This window comes from Juglans microcarpa x Juglans regia, chromosome 5D (genome assembly GCF_004785595.1).
Source record: "Juglans microcarpa x Juglans regia isolate MS1-56 chromosome 5D, Jm3101_v1.0, whole genome shotgun sequence".
Lineage (NCBI taxonomy): Eukaryota > Viridiplantae > Streptophyta > Magnoliopsida > Fagales > Juglandaceae > Juglans > Juglans microcarpa x Juglans regia.
The window spans coordinates 27757768-27774566 of NC_054602.1; the positions used below are offsets into that span (position 1 = coordinate 27757768).

The window sequence follows — 16799 nt, forward strand, 5'->3', positions numbered from 1 at the left end:
GATGGCTCCAACCACCACCCACAAGGATAATAAATTGAGTTTCTACATAGTAATTTTACACCACACACTTGTTAAAAAAAATAAAAATAGATATGTGGTGTAGGATCGCTGATTAGAATTATTTTAATATATTAATTAATAAATATTTTTATTGAATTAGTTAATAAAATTTTTCGTTGTACTTTTTTTAAATTCAGAGATGAGTTAAGATTTAAAAATGAGTTGAAATAGTTTTAGATGAGTTGAACAAAATATTATTAGAATATTATTTTTAATATTATTATTGTTTTAAGATTTGAAAATTTGAATTATTTATTATATTTTGTATAAAAATTTAAAAAAATTGTAATGATAAGATGCCATGAGTTAAGATGAGTTTCAATCCAAACTGACATTTATAATGTTTTATTTTTCATGTTTGTCGTGAAACTTCTTTATTTTTCTTTGAGAAATTTTTAAATAATGGTTGAAGTTTTAGAGCATTAGCAATAGCCTAGCCAAATGTCAATGCAATTCTATAATTTGACTATATTTGTCAGAAACCTTCCACATTAGACTAGTCAATGGTCCAAAACTCAATATATGAGCTACAGTAATTCTTAGAGGCTCTCCATTGTTGTGAGTCACTATTCACTCTCCATCATACTATTTTATTATTTTCATCAACCTTCACTCTATCTTTCCCTCATTCTTTTCTCTCTCTCTTCATTTCGAAAGCTACCGAGTGTTCTGTTGCCTCTCCTTTCTTCACCCGCAAGCTTCCTCCTTCATCCCCTTCTCTCCGTCGGTCATCTTCTTCGCCGTCATCTTCCAGGCCTGTGTTGATGAGTCTCTCTTCCTCACTCTTCTCTCCCTCTTCTCTGTGCAATTTCTCAGTCTCTCCTCTCCCTCTTCTCTTTTCCTTTAAAAGTAAAACACACGCCCTGGCCATTCAAACCATCTTTCATTGCCTTTTTTCCTTTCACAATCCAAGGAATGCGAACTGGTACTCTCTCTCTTTCTCTCTAATTTTAGCTTTTTTTGCACAGATCGGATCTCTCTATTTTTTCTTCTGAGTTTTCTCGTATTTGTCTCTTCATTTTTCTTCCAATTTTTTTGTGGTTTCACAAGTCTTCGAATATCTTTTTTTCAGGTTAGTTTTATTAGATCTACGTATGATCGTTGCTTTTGTTGTTGTGGATTTGAGGCTCATTTTTTTGGTTTTAGACTTTGGACTGGTTTATTGACATCGCATTGCTGTGGCTTTTTGAGAAATGTTTGATTGGAGATTTTCTTTTGTTTCTTGGAATTTAATGGCTTCCATGACTTTTTATTCTGAAAGTAAGTTTAGTTTGTATAACATCAATCTGGTGTGATGGGTAATGCATTTTAGCTTTGTGGATGTAAGAGATTTATTGGGATTGTAAACTGGCTTTTTTGAGATTTCTATGATGTTTAGTCTCAATGTTTCAATAGTTCGGGGTATTGGTTCATTGTAATTTATCTAGTTTTTTACAAAGAAATCTTGATTACTCTTGGTTTGGGTTGAGCTTGGAAACTCAATCTGGTTTTTTTACAAAGAAATCCTATTCCACATGTCTACAAACAGGTTATATTGCTTTTAATTTTGAAAAGTTGCTCCTATGATTCTCAGTATGCATCAAACCTCAATTGAACGTGATGTGTTTTGTGACTCTTAAAGAAAAACTAGATTCCTTTATCAAAATTCAATCTAGGTCCATAATGAAGTCATGAAGTAGAACTACACAAATGCCCGTTCTATTAATTTACTGTGTAACTGTGTTACACCCATTAGGTCCATCATTCTTAAAACCATAATATGTGGAAACTTTTGCACTTAAACATGGAGTTTGTAATGCAACCCTTTTGTTGGAGAGGCTAACAAGTGGCATTTCATTGATTTTGTGGCAGGAAATTATGTTGTGTAACATCTCTTGGTAGTTCCTCACGGTTTCGAGGAGTTTTGTAATGCATAGCAGAATAGCGATGAAAGATCAAAGACTATTGTTATCTCATATTTGTTCGAATATGTTTATTCGATGGCACAACAATATTGCATTTTTTTTTTTTTTTTGGATTAGAGCTCTCTTTTGAACTTAGTATGTCCCAATTTAATGTGTTGATTCATTAAAGTGTTGTGTTGGTATAGACTACATTGCTGAAAGTATTGTATTTTGAAATTATTGACAATGAACAGATATCGTTTTTAATGTGTGTTAGACTGTGCTTTTATCTTGGATATATTACTCCACAATTTCTTCATGACTTTATTAAGTTCTTTTTAAAACTTTAATTAGTAATTTGACTAGCTACTACTACTAAAGTTGGTGAAAATCTGTATAGATGTTTTGTTTTATTTGTGGAATTTAATGTTGGGCTGCAACTGATTTATGAATTGTTTTTATGGTTGGGTAGGAATAGGTTTTGTTTTGTTGGTTTGATAGTTGCTGAAGATGGTGGATTTCTTAACTTTTGGATTAAATGTTGGTGAAAATGTTACTGAATTTGATCTGTGATAGGCATTTTGTGGAGATTAAATGTGTGTTTGCAAAATATAAAATTAAAATATATAATATTTTATTATTATTTGGACTTTAGGATGGCTAGTCCAATGTGGGCTAATCTAGATAGAAGTCCATGTTATGGCCGAAAGATAACATTCTAACTAAATTTTAGGCTTGACAATAGTTAGGTCATTGCCAATACTCTTAGAACATTCTCATTAGCTTGACCAAAGTCTAATGATAGTTAAACTTTAGCCAATATGTGCCAAAAAACCATTACATTGGATTGGACATCTCTATAAAATTTTAGACTTCTGTTATAGTGATTTTTCAAATTTGTAGGTGAACAGTAGGTTAGCCAAACATTAAAATATTCAATTTTCTCTCATCTCACAAAATATGTAGGTATTTTTTATAATTAAAAATTTTGGTTTGATTTATTATTATTAAATATAAATTATGATAAAAATAAATTAATTAGTTAATATTAATTAGAATATTAATTATTAAGTTAATTATAATGATAATTTAATTATAATATAATTATTACTAATATTAATATTTATTATTAATTTAATATTTAATAAATGTGATAAATATTAATATTAATTTAATTAGAATATAATTATTATTAATATTAATATTTAATAAATGTAATAAATATTAATTTAATTTAATTGGAATATAATTATTATTAATATTAAATTGGTAGAATTATAAAATGTGAAACAAATAAATTAAATAAAAAAATTATCAAATTAATAATATTTTATTATTATATAGAGAGTAAATGACTAATCTAATGTAGAAATTAAATTTAAATAATATAGATAAATATAAAAAAATGTGATATTAATTAAATTTTAAAGATAAATTTAATCAAATCAATAAGGATGTTCTTAGAAGTGTGTTGGATCGTAGTCCAATGCAAAAAATTTCAAACCTTAGGATTCATGTGTAGTATACACCTGTCCCGCCTTATTTTTCACATCTACCCCGATGGGCCGATACTCTCTTCTCTGTGAAATTGTTGCCGCCACTCTGCCACCGTCCGGCTGCTTAAAAAGGTGTGTCTGTCTTTCTCTCCTTCGTCTGACCTCTCTGTCTCTCTCTCTATAACTCTCACTCCGTCCCACTCTCTCTCCCTCCGTGATTAGGCTGCCGCACCGTGTCGCCGTACCAGCCCATGACAGTGCCCCACCTCCTGCGGTAAGCTCTCTCCTTCTATCTTTTTCATACTCTGTGTCTCTTATAAGCATATGCTTATACTAGATCCACTTCTTCCACCTGACTTGCTGTCCGTGTACCCACACGAGTCCCCAAGCTGATTTCGTAGAGAATTCAACTGGTTTGGTAGAAGACCATACAGCTCTTATATATCGGGCCCTTAATGCAGAAACAAAGGGTTTGAAGCAATCTGTCCAGCTAATTCCACACCTAGGGTTTTGTAACATATTATAAGCTCCTTGTTCCTCCACATATTGACTCATTATTTGAGGTATTTTAGACCATTTTGATACTAAATTTTGTCGTGGCATGGTGGCTATATCATAGATCTATACTCTTGCAATGACATCTTATTAATGTAAAGTATAGATGAGTTGTCGCCAAGCAGATAAAAATGGTTTAATTTACCTCATCTAAACATTTGGGTTTAGGGATGCTATGGATATATGACTTGAGAGAGATTTGCAACAATCATAATCATTTTAGTGGGGTGATTTAGATCTTCTGAAGTCCATTAGTTAAGAAACAAGAGCCCAATTTATTAACTCAATGATTTTTTTGTCACTCATTTACTTTTGTATTTCCTGGGGCTAATTTAATCACTTTAAAACATGTGCACTGACACAACATGTCTAATTTATTTTCTCAAACGGACTTCTTTTGTATATTTTAATAAATAGTCTTTTCTTTTTGTTGGAAGATTATATGGATCGCTTTAATGGTCCAGAAAAAAATAAATTGTTACATATACTACAAAACAAAGATAAATTGTTACAGACTAATTATTTGCATCTCAAATTTTCTAAATCAGCTCTTTCTAATATCAACAACCCCTTACAGCTTCAGGAGGTTGAGACCTGAATTCCCTTTAGCACCTTCTTTAGCAAAAAAAAAAAAAAAAAAAAAAAATTCTGCAATCTGATTGTTTCGCCATATGCATGAGCGCATGAACATATAAACTTCTCTTGACTTCCAGAAAGAATATCATCCCAAACATTGAGCAGCTCCTGATGCACCCTCCTGCTCCATTTAGTCAAGAAACCACAAAATGAGAATCAAATACTAATTCAACAATGAGGAATTTCAACTTAACACACAGAAGCTGCAAACCCAAACAAAAAACACCTTAACAAAATATCCACGCCTTACATTAAATATTATTATTATTCCCATATATATGAACTTTAGAGTATTAATTAATGGATTCTAGTTTTTCACCAAAACGACCAACTTACTAATTGATATGGGCCGCTAACTCCAGTGGATCATCTTTCCCAGACCATCATCAAATTGAAATGGCCAAGAATATTCTTGGATCCAGTTAGCTACCTATAACTATAATAATCCATAAACATAACCTGCATATGGTTATGTGGTGAGAATTAGTGGAGTTATATGATTAAAGAGCAAGTTACTTTCTATCTCAGAACTTATCATCATTATTCATACTTGCTGACGTGGCGTCTGATCAATGGGTGCGATTGAGGATAATAGAATTTAAAATAAACAATATCATTTTTCTCAAAATTTATCATCTACATACAAGAGTCATACTTGTTGCGTGGCATATTTCAAGTGACTGTAAATTGTCCATTTAATTGATTGATATATCAATAAATATGACTGAGAATAATAAACTTATTGAGAAAAAAAAAATGATTGAGAATAATAAAATTTAAAATGACAAATGTTATTTTCTCGATTAAATTATGAATAACGAGTACTTTGGAGATATATATCTTGAACCCAATAAAGAGTACCTTGTAGCTAAATTAGAATCGAACTCTTATATGATCAAAATACCTGAAAAAAAAAAGTGAGACCCTTCTGACCTGCTCGCTTTCTGCAGGAAAACTTAATATAGAAAGCAGCTGAAAAATAGTGAGTTGCCTTTGAAAGTTGAAGCAGATAGTTATAAAGGAGATCTCTACATATCGAGTCTAGCTTAAGCTCCATTGATTGGTTATAATTCATGTACGTACGGACTAATCAAAGGTATGTATGATCCATGCATCCATATATATAATCCATCTGATGTAATTCATGGTTCTCTCTCTTTCTCTCTATGTGCCTCCTTTTGTTGTTTGTTATCTTCGTTGTCTTGATCACATAGTCATATACTTCTGTTTATATATATATATATATATATGATTAACAGATAATGATCATCTACTTAATTCATATATTTCTTTTCTAACACTATTAATACAACGTCCCCTTTTTTTTTTTTGGGAGGGGGGGGGGGGGTGGGGGGTGGGGAGGAAGCCATACAATTAATTAAGAAGATGACGTCCAAATTAATAAGAAAAAGGCAGTTCCAATCACATTAGATTCGAACTTATAAGGTGAGGGAGATGATCATGATGAAGTACTAGTACTAGTACTTTTTTGTTCATGTAATCGAACAAAAAACGTTGCTGATGATGCTTAACTAATTAAAAACCTGCTCTAGGGTATCCATGGATAGATTGATTAGGGATAATCCCCACTTCGGAGGTCTTTCATTGTACGACCTTCTTTGGATGGCCCTTTATGGATTATGTTCATTTACTTCAATTGCTCTTACCATGGTTAGGACTTGTTTGGATGGCCCTTTATATCGCCTATTCTTGTGAAACTTCTAGCTTTATGTCTTTTCGTAATTGTTGTCCACTATAGAGAGGGAGAGAAGAAGTGTCATGCAGAGCCTAAACAACTCTTGAGTCTCGAGAGTTATATCTTTTAGGAAAAAAGCATATTGTTCACAAGAATGGCTCATTTCCTATACTTCTTATTTCCTAAATATGTTTTGCTCGTTATACATTAAGTTGCTCCACTCCTCTAGTTAATTGTAATCTTACTACTTTTCCATTAATGTTTTTCTCGTAGATGAACAAGAGTTGGATGCATATCACCGATAGACTGAAATCCAAGGAATATGCCAAAGGCGTTAAAGAGTTCATTACTTTTGCTCGATCTCATGCTATCGGCTGTGACAAAATTCGTTGTCCATGTAGGTTGAGCTCAAATAATTATTGGCTACCTATAAGCACGATAGAACGTCATTTGTTCATTAAAAGGATTGATCCAAATTACACGGCAACGAGGAAGCTTTATCTGTTAGTGATGATTATGATTTGCAAGAATTCAAACTTGATGATGAATACATTGATGACACTGATGTCATGTTGGAAGACATTCGGGCTGGGAAATTCGGAGATGTTGCTTCAACTGAGTCATTCCATGCTGGGGGTTCCACACCGGTCAAAACTCGGAAACGTGGGCGTGGACTAGGTAAGAGCACATCTTTTGACCAACTGAGAAAGCATGGAAAGATATCTCTGAAGATCAAGGATGGGGAGACAGCACCTTGTTGTGAAAACTGTGCAATGTTTACAACAAGGGTTACATGGATATTGAAGCACCATGGTGACTTGAGCCACCCCAATTGGCACGATGTTCCAAATCATGAGAAGGACAAATTGGTTACTCGTGTTCGGGTGAGACTGCACAAACTCCGTTCTTTCGAATTCGGAGTTGAATAGACGATGCCTTATTTTAATGTTAATTTCTACATATGTATGTGTACTAGAATTTGATATGCTTTTTCTCTAGGCTGACTTCAGCCTAGACTGGTCAAAAAAGAATCATCGCTCAACGGTGATGAAGACACTTCGGAAGAGATTCAATGCAATTCGGTATGATTTGCATAAAATCTACATGCAGTACAATACCCATGAAGAAGCACTCGCGAATGGGACGGAAATGGTGAACCCACAAACGTGGGAGAAGTTATGTGCAAGATGGTCAAGCAAGGGCTTCAAGGTAAGGAGAGTTTTCGGATTCATAATATTGTGGGTCACTTGTAATTTATTTTGGTACTGCTTTGTAATGTTGTGTTGAATATGATGATTGAATTAATACAATGATCTAATGTTGGATTGTGCATTATGAGTTGCAGATGATATCTGATCGAAATAAATGTAATAGGCAGAAGCAACAAACTAATCACACTGCTGGAAGAACCTCATTTGTGCGGTTACTGGAAATGAGGGTAAGAATTAAAGAGTATGCTGGTAGATATACATATTGTTCTTAACACCCTACATCTGTCATTTGGTTTTCTTATCTTTTTGTATTTGCAGTAAGAGACTGAGCCTAATCTGATTGATTTCTTTAAAGATGTTCGGTGGTCAAAGAAAAAAGGGAAATTTATGACTCCCATGACTGGAGCATTATGTGAGTGTATAGTAATTCTGGTAAGAAATGAAGCCATTTAATTCCATTTGATGAATATTTCTAATCATGTTGGGGATTGGTTGAATAGAACTTGATGGTTGCAAAGTTAGACCAGCTGGAGCCTGAAAACTGCACTAAAGAGGCGGCAGCAGAAATTTTTAGGGAGGTCTTGGGCCACAGGCCAGGGTATGTAAGGGGATTGGGAGAGATGGTTATGCCTAAGCCATCCAAACATAACACTGAAGAAGGGATTACAAAATTAGCAGCAGCTGCAGAAAAGCATGAGAAAGATGCCCAGTATTACAAGAGCCTACTGGATGAATTAAGAGGGGATGTAAGGGTACTCTTGGAGAAGCAAGCAAAGTATGATAAATTTTTGAGTACATACATGTCAAAAAGGCAGTCCCATGGAGAGTCTCATAGAGAGGCTGATCAGGGAGCTGCATAGCTTCTGCTTTTGCGAAAGAAACAATTTTTTGCTATTTTGGGTTTGGTCCTGACCAAACTTGCATATACCATCATTCCTCAAAGATCTAATATTTTGTTTGTAGTCAGATTGTTGTGGGGCTGTCAGGATTTTTTTGGAATGTTCTTTTGGAGCTGCTATACTTATGTGATGGGTTGTGCATGGTGTTGCAATTGGAAGTCAAACCTGATCAGCTTTGTGTTGGCTCAATATAGGTAAACAGCATACTCCTTCCATCATGTTAGATGTAATGCATTATACACCAATTGTTAGGGCATAGACTTGTTCACATGTTAGATTAACTTATTGTTAGTGCACAGACTAATAATCAAAGAATTAGTGCATAGACTTGTTAACATGGTTGATGTCTTTTAACATGGTAGATTAACTTATTGTTAGTGCCTAGACTTCTTCAAATGCTAAAAACACTGAAGGTTGAGGTGGATGTGCTTGGTGGAATATTACTCATTGCTCCATTTGGTTATTAGTGGTTTTTACATGAATGTAATTAGTGTAAGAACCTTTGGAGTGCTCCGTTTTATTAAAGGAAGCTGGTATATTTTGTATCTTCGGTTTAATGATATTACCATTTTTATTTGGTGTTAATGATACAGTGTTGATCAGGGTTGATTGTTCAATATGATTGCTGAACTTTCTGATATTTACCTTGTATTGCTCTGCAGTAACTGGCAACATACTTACATGAAGAAGCTGGGTGGGTTGGTCAACACCATTGAGAAGCACGTACAGAAGATATGGACTGAATATGGATGAGCAGCATGGTTAGAAAGAATTAGTATGGTACATGTGATCTTCAATTGTGGCTATTTGGAAGATACTTTTGTGTACTTAGAACAAATTGGGTTGTATGGTATCTTGGTGACATTTTTATGAATGAGTGTTATAAATAGTTTCAAGATGTTTAGATTATTTGTCAGTGTCATGAATGAATGTTGGTACAGGGAGCGGCCGAGTATTTATTGCTTTGGCCAAATGAACGGAACTTTGGGTAATTCAATTGCAATTGTTTTAGAAAAGGTCAAAAAATCTAAATGATACTTCAGGTGTTTCAAGCAAATTTTCTGAATGTGAAGCATCAAATTTATTTCTGGCGATATCCGGTAAAACACCGCAGCAAAAGTTGTTACGTAGTGATACATTTTTATTTCCGGCGAATATTTGTCGCCGAAAATAGTGATTACAATCGCGGTAAAAAGAGCATGGCAAAAACTATTGCGGCGCACCCTCTTCACCAAAAAAAGACCATATAACAAATTTTATTCACGGCGAGAGGTATTCGCCGCTTGAACGTATTTAGCCTCGACACAAGGTCGCTGCTGTTTCTAATTGGCGGCGATATACTCGCCGATAAAAATGCTAGATTTTGCTCTTTTTGGCACTGTATTTGCGACTAATTCAGCGATATGGCCTACCATTTAACCTTTTCATCTAAGTAGTTTTTCTATTCTTCTAAGAGAAGTGATATTTGTATGATTAGTAGATCTAGTTTGAGAGAGCAAGAAATGATATTTACAGTAGCGGAGTGTACAAACGCTGCGTAATTTTTTTAAAAAAATAAGTAAATACGAAATCTATATAAAAAAAAAATTAATTTTTTAGTAGTAGAAACCTCCTTTCTCAAACTGGGTTTAATGCATGCGGTGATCGATTTGACTCATTGCCAAACCGAAATGATCCAATTAGTTGCATTAAAACCCCATAACTAATAAACTATGTAAGTCGAAGACATCATCACTTGGAAACTTTCTGCATGTGATAATATTCTTATCCAAGACTCATCAATCTTTGTCGCTCCTTTTCACAACTGTTGCTTAGTCAATGTTATTGATCCTATATATACATATATATATATATATATATATATATATATTTACGAGACAAATTAAATGAATATGTTCTTTAATTTGAAGTGTGAAAATGGGAATGTCCGTCCATGCATGCAACAAAGTTGCTTTCCTTCAAAAGTCGTCACTCAAATAGGGCAGCCGACGTTAATTCTTCCTAATTCATCGCGGACTACCTTTGGCATCTTTTAAAGCAAATGACAACTTTTGACAAATCTAGAAAAGGGTTTGTTTAATGACTTGACTTGAATGTGTTTTCCCCCCCATTTTCATTCAATTCTGCCTGGTTTAAACATCCTTTCAACATTCGCTTTTGCTATATGGCCTTTTCACATTTTAACCAAATTTCAACCAAAAACTTTACAAAATTGACACCTCAACAACCAAAACATCCTCTGGCTCGATCATCATAAAATGTCGCCAAACACACAACAAAATGCTTGAGAAAACTGGGACCCAACAAAGTTAGCAAACTGTCCCAAGTTATCTATAGATAGCACAAGACTTATCGTCGATACCATGCACCTTTGTTCATGGGGTGACAAGTAGCTAGTGGCCCCAACACAACACGTGTCTTTGTCCCATTTGTCTGCAGAGGAGAGGGAACATCATCTTTCCCCAAGGGAGCAGAAAGAGACCCCTCTCTTCACCCAATTCAACCAACAACACTTGCCCCCCGGTCCGTTCCGTTATTGGTCGTTGGTTGGGTTACTCTTTGTCACTATCTCTAAGCTTTTAAGCATGCATGCCAGCACACAGGTACACGAGAACATGGTTGGAGAAGTTTGATGCCAGTAATTGGCCCCTCCCCTTCATCTCTCCTGCATTAATGACACTTAGCCTCTTCTAAGTGGACACTTGGGTCTCTCCTCTTATATTTTATTTTATTTTTCCCCTTTTGGTTTTGGATAAATATGATAGTGTACTTGCAAAACTAAACCTCTATCCAGTCATTTTTGCGTACTCCTTTGCACACTCTACTAATGTGATTGATTGTGTCATTTTTTTAGTATAAAATAACTGTTTTGACCAATCACATCAGTGGAATATGCAAAAGTGACTGTACGTAACAGAACTCATTAGGAAATAAGAATGAAGAGGAAAAAATAAGTGGCAAAGGCTAGTAATCAGTTGATCATGTAGTCAATTACCATTTTGAAGGGAAAAAGTTGAGACGCCTATAATAGTAAACTACTTAGGATGAAATCAAAGTTCCAAAGTGAAAAAAAAAAAAAATGCTGAAGCTTCACATATTGTGGTCAATTGCAATAATTTACAAAAACAAGAAAATCGAAATTCAAATAACAGAAACTGATCTTCTTCACATCATGTTCTTCTACCTCCAAAATTCCATCCACCTCCTGTTTAAGGCAATTGGCCCCCCACATCACCTAGAGATGCCATAGTTTTGAGGGTAGCCAAGCTGCTCCATCTCCCAGCTTGACTTTGAAGCAACTCCTTCATGACAGGGGACATACTCCTATGACAAGGAACAAGCAAGAAAACATAAGATACAGAGTAATTATTTCTAGAAACAATTTGGTCCTAAGAAACATTAATGTAATGAAAAATAAAGCAAACTTATCAAAGGAAAGAAAAATGTAGCAAGAAAAGCTTCCATGTAGGCAATATACAGAGAGTGAGGGAACAGAAGATTTTGAGGCTCGCTTGTTAGATTACACATAACAAGTTAAGACAGAAAACACTAGGAAAAATAGAAAAGAAACCAAGAGGGTTCTTTTGCTTTAGGTACCTCCAATTTCTTCACCAACTCCTTTGGTGATGGTGCAGATACAATTATTTGGCGAGCACTGGGACTAACAAATCCTTCTTCCACTGCTTTGTCAATAAATGACAGCAGCGAATTATAATATCCGTCAACATTCAGCAATCCCACCTGCAAATTGTGAAAATGTTATAGTATCAGTCATCTGAATAAGCATATTGGAGAACAACTTAAGCAGTTTTAGAAGGAGTTAAGTTTGTTGGATTAGGCAGAAAATGCACAAAGGTATAATACCGGTTTATCGTGAATTCCAAGTTGAGCCCAGGTTATCACTTCAAGTAGCTCTTCCAGAGTTCCATAACCACCTACATGGAACACCACATGAACTTCTACTAAGACAAATATAAAGGGCAAATCGTCACTTCTACTAGAAAGTGTCCATTTGGAATATCTTTGAATGTTATTGATGCCCATTACCATTTCAGAGACAAAATAGAGTTAACTATTTTCTTTGATTCGAAAGGGGAAAGAATCAACAATCGTGTAATTCTCAGTATTACCCAAAAAAAAAAAAAAAACTGTTTAAACTTCACATTCAAACAGCTCATTTGAATTTCAAAGACTGGTTTTACTAGTTCTATTTTGATGGACATGGTTTTTTATTCATCCATTACTCATGAACCTAATCAAGCCTATACGTTTTTTCAACTCTAGTATTTACTGCTCCTATTCTATGTTAACAAAAAAAAAAAAAAAAAAAAAAAAAAGATGCATAATCGTAAAACACCCTCATTATCTTAAGGAAGTGTTCTAGTCCTCGTTTCCACTATCTCCTAGGCAAGGTGTCCCCACTTGGTGGGAAAACAGAAAAAAGAAAAAATTTGTGGGGGTGTTGGAAGGTGGGGTTGCCCAAGCTAGAGAAAATGACTATTATGCCCTACATGTCGTCCTCCATTTTCACCTGCTGTATTTTCAGGCTCAGGAATCGAGATGGATGATTAAGTTTTAAAAGGGTAAGCATCATTCCCTGTTAGGTGCGGGTACTAGTTGGCGAAACTATTTGGTGCAAGTGTGTCTTCATGTCCTTTTCACCCTACATGGCAGATAAAACTTTTTGCACAGTAAGACCACAGGCTATGGGACTGATTAGAGAAACAAAGGATATTAACCACAGAAGGAGGGTTGCTCAGAAGCTTATAATTTTCAGTGTAAGATGTGGACGGGTCAATGATCAGGGTTTGGAACTCATCATGGGTCTTGGGGCTTGTGAGGGAAAGCTGAGAAATTTATGATAATTCAGACTCCATTCCAATTTCTTTCACACCATTAATCAATACCATATACAGCTGCATAAATCGACAGCCACAATAGGGAATTCTCGTGCGATTTTGACACGTTCTTGTGAAGATCTCATTTTTCCACTCAACAGCCTTAACATTAGACTGTCATGCTTCAGTAACGGTTTGGATTGAGTAGAAAAGAAAGTCATCCCTTCTATCACCTATGAAATCCAACTTGAGTAGGGATACCTAATACGCCTGATCGGGGAATTAAAAGATTAAGCAAAGGTTCCTTAGTGGCCTGGGAAATGAACCTAATTGTTCTTTTCCCCTCTAACATCTCTTTTTTTAATTTGAAACAAAAATAAAACATAAAGGCTGCAACTTTTTAAGGGGAAACATAAGCCAAATCAGATGACTATGGGAACTTTTTTGACGTATGATTAAGAGACTATCAGTATCAGCTGTTCCTTTCCTTATTTCAGAGATAGTTTCTCGAGTACAAAAGCAACTGAGAGATCGAGTCATCAAACAAAGAGATCAAAACATGAACATGGCCAATCTTAAATGCTAAAATTAGCAAATTAAAGCCCTGAAAGACCTGAACTTTTCTTGACTTGAAATCATAGCGTAAATAGATCACTTTGCGGGGCTTATACTAACCGGGTAAGGCAATAAAGGCATCTGAATGCCTAGCCATCTCTGCCTTCCTTTGGTGCATATCTGCAACTGTCTTTAATTCCCCCACTGTTTCACCAGTGAGCTGCGAAAAAAAAAATATAAATTCTAGAAATTACGTATCAGAGATAGAGAGAGAAACAAAGAGAGAGATGTATTTGGAGTTTTGTGCAGTGATGCAATGATGTGTGTTGCAGGAATGGTGGACTTTCAACCCAGCGACTCCCTAGCCAGTAATTTTAATATCTCATCATGCGGTGATAAAAAGAATTCGAACGTTAGAAACAGACAAAGAAGAAAAACACAAGAAAATATTCATTGCTCAACTGATCATATAAAGTTGATATAGTAAAAAAAGAACCCAGAGAGAACAGCAACAGATTCAGAGATACATATACACAGATTCAGAGATACATATACACAAGAAAAAATTTACACAACTTCTTACTATTCACACAACCTCCACCCTCTACACATTTGTTAATTTTTATTATTTTTTTTGTTTTATCAAATATTTAGGTAGGGCAGTGTGAACAGCTGAAGTATTATTATGGATAAGTCTGCCATTGCCAAGCATTCCTAACTTAAAAAATCTTGAGAACCATGGATAACGTAATACGAAGTACATCTAAAAAATAAAAGGAGGACAAAAATAATAAGTTTCAGACAAGACAAAACAAGTGATTTAAAGATAAAAGAAAGAAGCTGAGAGCAAAAGATGAAAATTGAAAAGAAATAAAGTCTCAAGGGTAAGGCAAAAAAGAAATACTAAATAATAGAACTTTATAAAAACAAGAAAAGGTTCAAGACTTTTTTTCTAGCTCATGCAGCAGACATACCTCTCGAGGCATGAGCGTCTTGGGAATAACTCTGCGGAGAGACAATAACATGACAAAAAAATCAGTTACAATGGAGAACAAAACCGAGAATAACATCATCACCAGTTCACTGATTTTGTTTCTTAAACTATATAATTCCCGTTGTTCTTTCAGATTTGAGGAAGAGCAGAAGAATAACAGACTCACCCAATAACATGCCGACCACCGTTGTGAACGGCCTGTGAAACCAAACCCATTAAACCTATGCTGCCTCCTCCATAGACCAAATCAATGTTCCTCGCGACCTTTGAGAAACCATAAACAAATCAGCAAAAAGATACAAATGAGAAAAAAAAAAAAAAAAAAAGCAGGTTTTTTTGTTTTCCCTTTATGTGGGTATTATCATTTATGGGACTCAGAAATGTATTCATGATGAACATTTAAAAGTAATTTTTTTTTTTTTTTTTTTTTTGGAGTACACCACTTTTTGAGAACTCCAGAGAGAGAAACAAGGATGGGAAGCGGTTCTACATGCTCATTCAGCATGAGAGTACTATTTTAGTACATTTGGCTCTCATCTTTTTAGCCGTATAAGGAACAGAAAGAGGTACAGAGGATAAGATTAAAGAAAAAGAGTGACAGATAAATTTGGGAAAATGAAAGCAACCACGTATCTTCCACATTCATGGAAACATGGCAGAGAGAGACGGAGACAGGAACAGAGACAGAGAGGCTGAGAGCAGTTGAATAAATTACCCAACAGACAAACCCAAGAAAGAAGATGAGTAGTCTCTGTATTTCAAAAATATAAAAGCCTACGAACCAAGTTACAAACAAGTTATAAACATAATGAGCGTAGCCCCTAAAACAATGCAGAAACAAAGTCATTTCCTGAAAACTCCACATATCAACAAAACCCATAATAAGAGGAAATCAAGCCAATATTTCCCAATGACACAGGTGCAAGACGCCTGCCAAAAGTAACACAACGAACCAGAAGGGAAAAGAAAGGAAACCATGAATACCAATTCCTTGCCAAGCTCAATGGCGGCATCTTGATAGCTACTCTTCTTGCCTTGGCTACTCCCACAGAACACACAAATCCTCTTGAACTTTGATTGCCTCATCTCACTCTCTATTTCCATTGCTTTCACTCTCTCTCTTTTTGTTTTATTGCTTTTCCTACTCTCTTAAAGTCCTTCCCGTATTTTCTTCTCACTCTGGTTCTTGTTGGGTTACAAACTGGGGTCCCCGTCCCTCTTAGAAAGAAGAACCTCCCTCCTCTGCTTCTCTGTCTCTTTGCTTCCTAACCTATAGAAGTATATCAGAGAACCGTAAAGAGTATGAAAGGAGACCCTTTTGCTTGACCACTTCTACTCTCCAGTGTATCCTGATTCCTGCTCATGCCTCCTCTATATGTAAACCTCCACACGTGACTATCTATCTTTGCACGCTTGCACCACTCGCTCACACACAATTTGTATTGGCACGCGTGGACCACTTATTTTTATGTCACACCCTCCCTCTCTACTTCTTTGTTTATTATTATTATTTTTATTTTTATTACAAGAAGAACATAGAACACAACCAATATGAGATCCCATAATAAAACATAATATTTTAAGAAAAATAAGGTTGTTTATTGACGTATCGGATATATCACTAATGCTGTGGAAATCTTTTACATTAGCTAGCATCATAAAAAAGTTTTAGTATTTTAATTTAGGCTCCGTTTGGATATAAAAATATTCTCAATTCATCTTATTTCATCATTATAACTTTTAAAATTTTCATACAAAATATAATAAATAATTTAACTTTTTTCAAATCTCAAAACAATAATAATATTAAAAAATAATATTTTAAAAATATTTTATTCAACTCCTATAAAACGAGCCCTAAGATGATGATATATTTACCCACTAACTTGGAAGTAGTACAATTCATATTTTAAAGAAAGAATTAAACTCAGAGAACAAAGTATGCCATAAACTCAAAGGGATTGGTTTTTTTTTGT

At 34.8% G+C, this 16799-nt stretch overlaps 2 protein-coding genes across 6 annotated transcripts; one reads left to right on the plus strand and one right to left on the minus strand.

Annotated features, from left to right (window-relative positions):
- The first annotated feature begins 5561 nt into the window (after positions 1 to 5561).
- Positions 5562 to 9409, plus strand: LOC121266518. Of its 5 annotated transcripts, XM_041170369.1 has the most exons (9): positions 5562 to 5726; positions 5993 to 6076; positions 6184 to 6237; positions 6600 to 7210; positions 7326 to 7535; positions 7672 to 7764; positions 7856 to 7949; positions 8038 to 8630; positions 9099 to 9409. In XM_041170369.1, exons 4-7 carry the CDS (start codon positions 6896 to 6898, stop codon positions 7856 to 7858), a joined length of 621 nt encoding a protein of 206 aa, XP_041026303.1. In that variant the 5' UTR covers positions 5562 to 5726; positions 5993 to 6076; positions 6184 to 6237; positions 6600 to 6895; the 3' UTR covers positions 7859 to 7949; positions 8038 to 8630; positions 9099 to 9409. The 5 variants fall into 5 exon arrangements, with proteins under 5 accessions (XP_041026303.1, XP_041026302.1, XP_041026304.1 ...); XM_041170368.1 differs by lacking the exon at positions 6184 to 6237; XM_041170370.1 differs by lacking the exon at positions 6184 to 6237 and having other exon boundaries at positions 6728 to 7210.
- A 1979-nt stretch (positions 9410 to 11388) lies between these two features.
- On the minus strand, positions 11389 to 16157 carry LOC121264091 (cytokinin riboside 5'-monophosphate phosphoribohydrolase LOG3). The gene is made up of 7 exons (XM_041167142.1): positions 15808 to 16157; positions 14990 to 15087; positions 14804 to 14834; positions 13950 to 14049; positions 12301 to 12371; positions 12034 to 12177; positions 11389 to 11760 (listed from the first exon to the last, which is right to left on the minus strand). Exons 1-7 carry the CDS (start codon positions 15925 to 15927, stop codon positions 11668 to 11670), a joined length of 657 nt encoding a protein of 218 aa, XP_041023076.1. The 5' UTR covers positions 15928 to 16157; the 3' UTR covers positions 11389 to 11667.
- Between the last annotated feature and the right edge of the window lie 642 nt (positions 16158 to 16799).

What these genes read in the sequence shown, in the direction of transcription:
- LOC121266518 (XM_041170369.1), top strand. Translation starts at nt 6,896, where the DNA reads ATGTTGGAAGACATTCGGGCTGGGAAATTCGGAGATGTTGCTTCAACT. An exon ending in AATTGGTTACTCGTGTTCGG is followed by an intron (nt 7,211 to 7,325) that starts GTGAGACTGCAC and finishes CTTTTTCTCTAG; the next exon opens with GCTGACTTCAGCCTAGACTG. An exon ending in GGTCAAGCAAGGGCTTCAAG is followed by an intron (nt 7,536 to 7,671) that starts GTAAGGAGAGTT and finishes TATGAGTTGCAG; the next exon opens with ATGATATCTGATCGAAATAA.
- LOC121264091 (XM_041167142.1), bottom strand. Translation starts at nt 15,927, where the DNA reads ATGGAAATAGAGAGTGAGATGAGGCAATCAAAGTTCAAGAGGATTTGT. An exon ending in AGACGCTCATGCCTCGAGAG is followed by an intron (nt 14,050 to 14,803) that starts GTATGTCTGCTG and finishes TTTTTTTCGCAG; the next exon opens with CTCACTGGTGAAACAGTGGG. An exon ending in TGCCTTTATTGCCTTACCCG is followed by an intron (nt 12,372 to 13,949) that starts GTTAGTATAAGC and finishes TGTTCCATGTAG; the next exon opens with GTGGTTATGGAACTCTGGAA.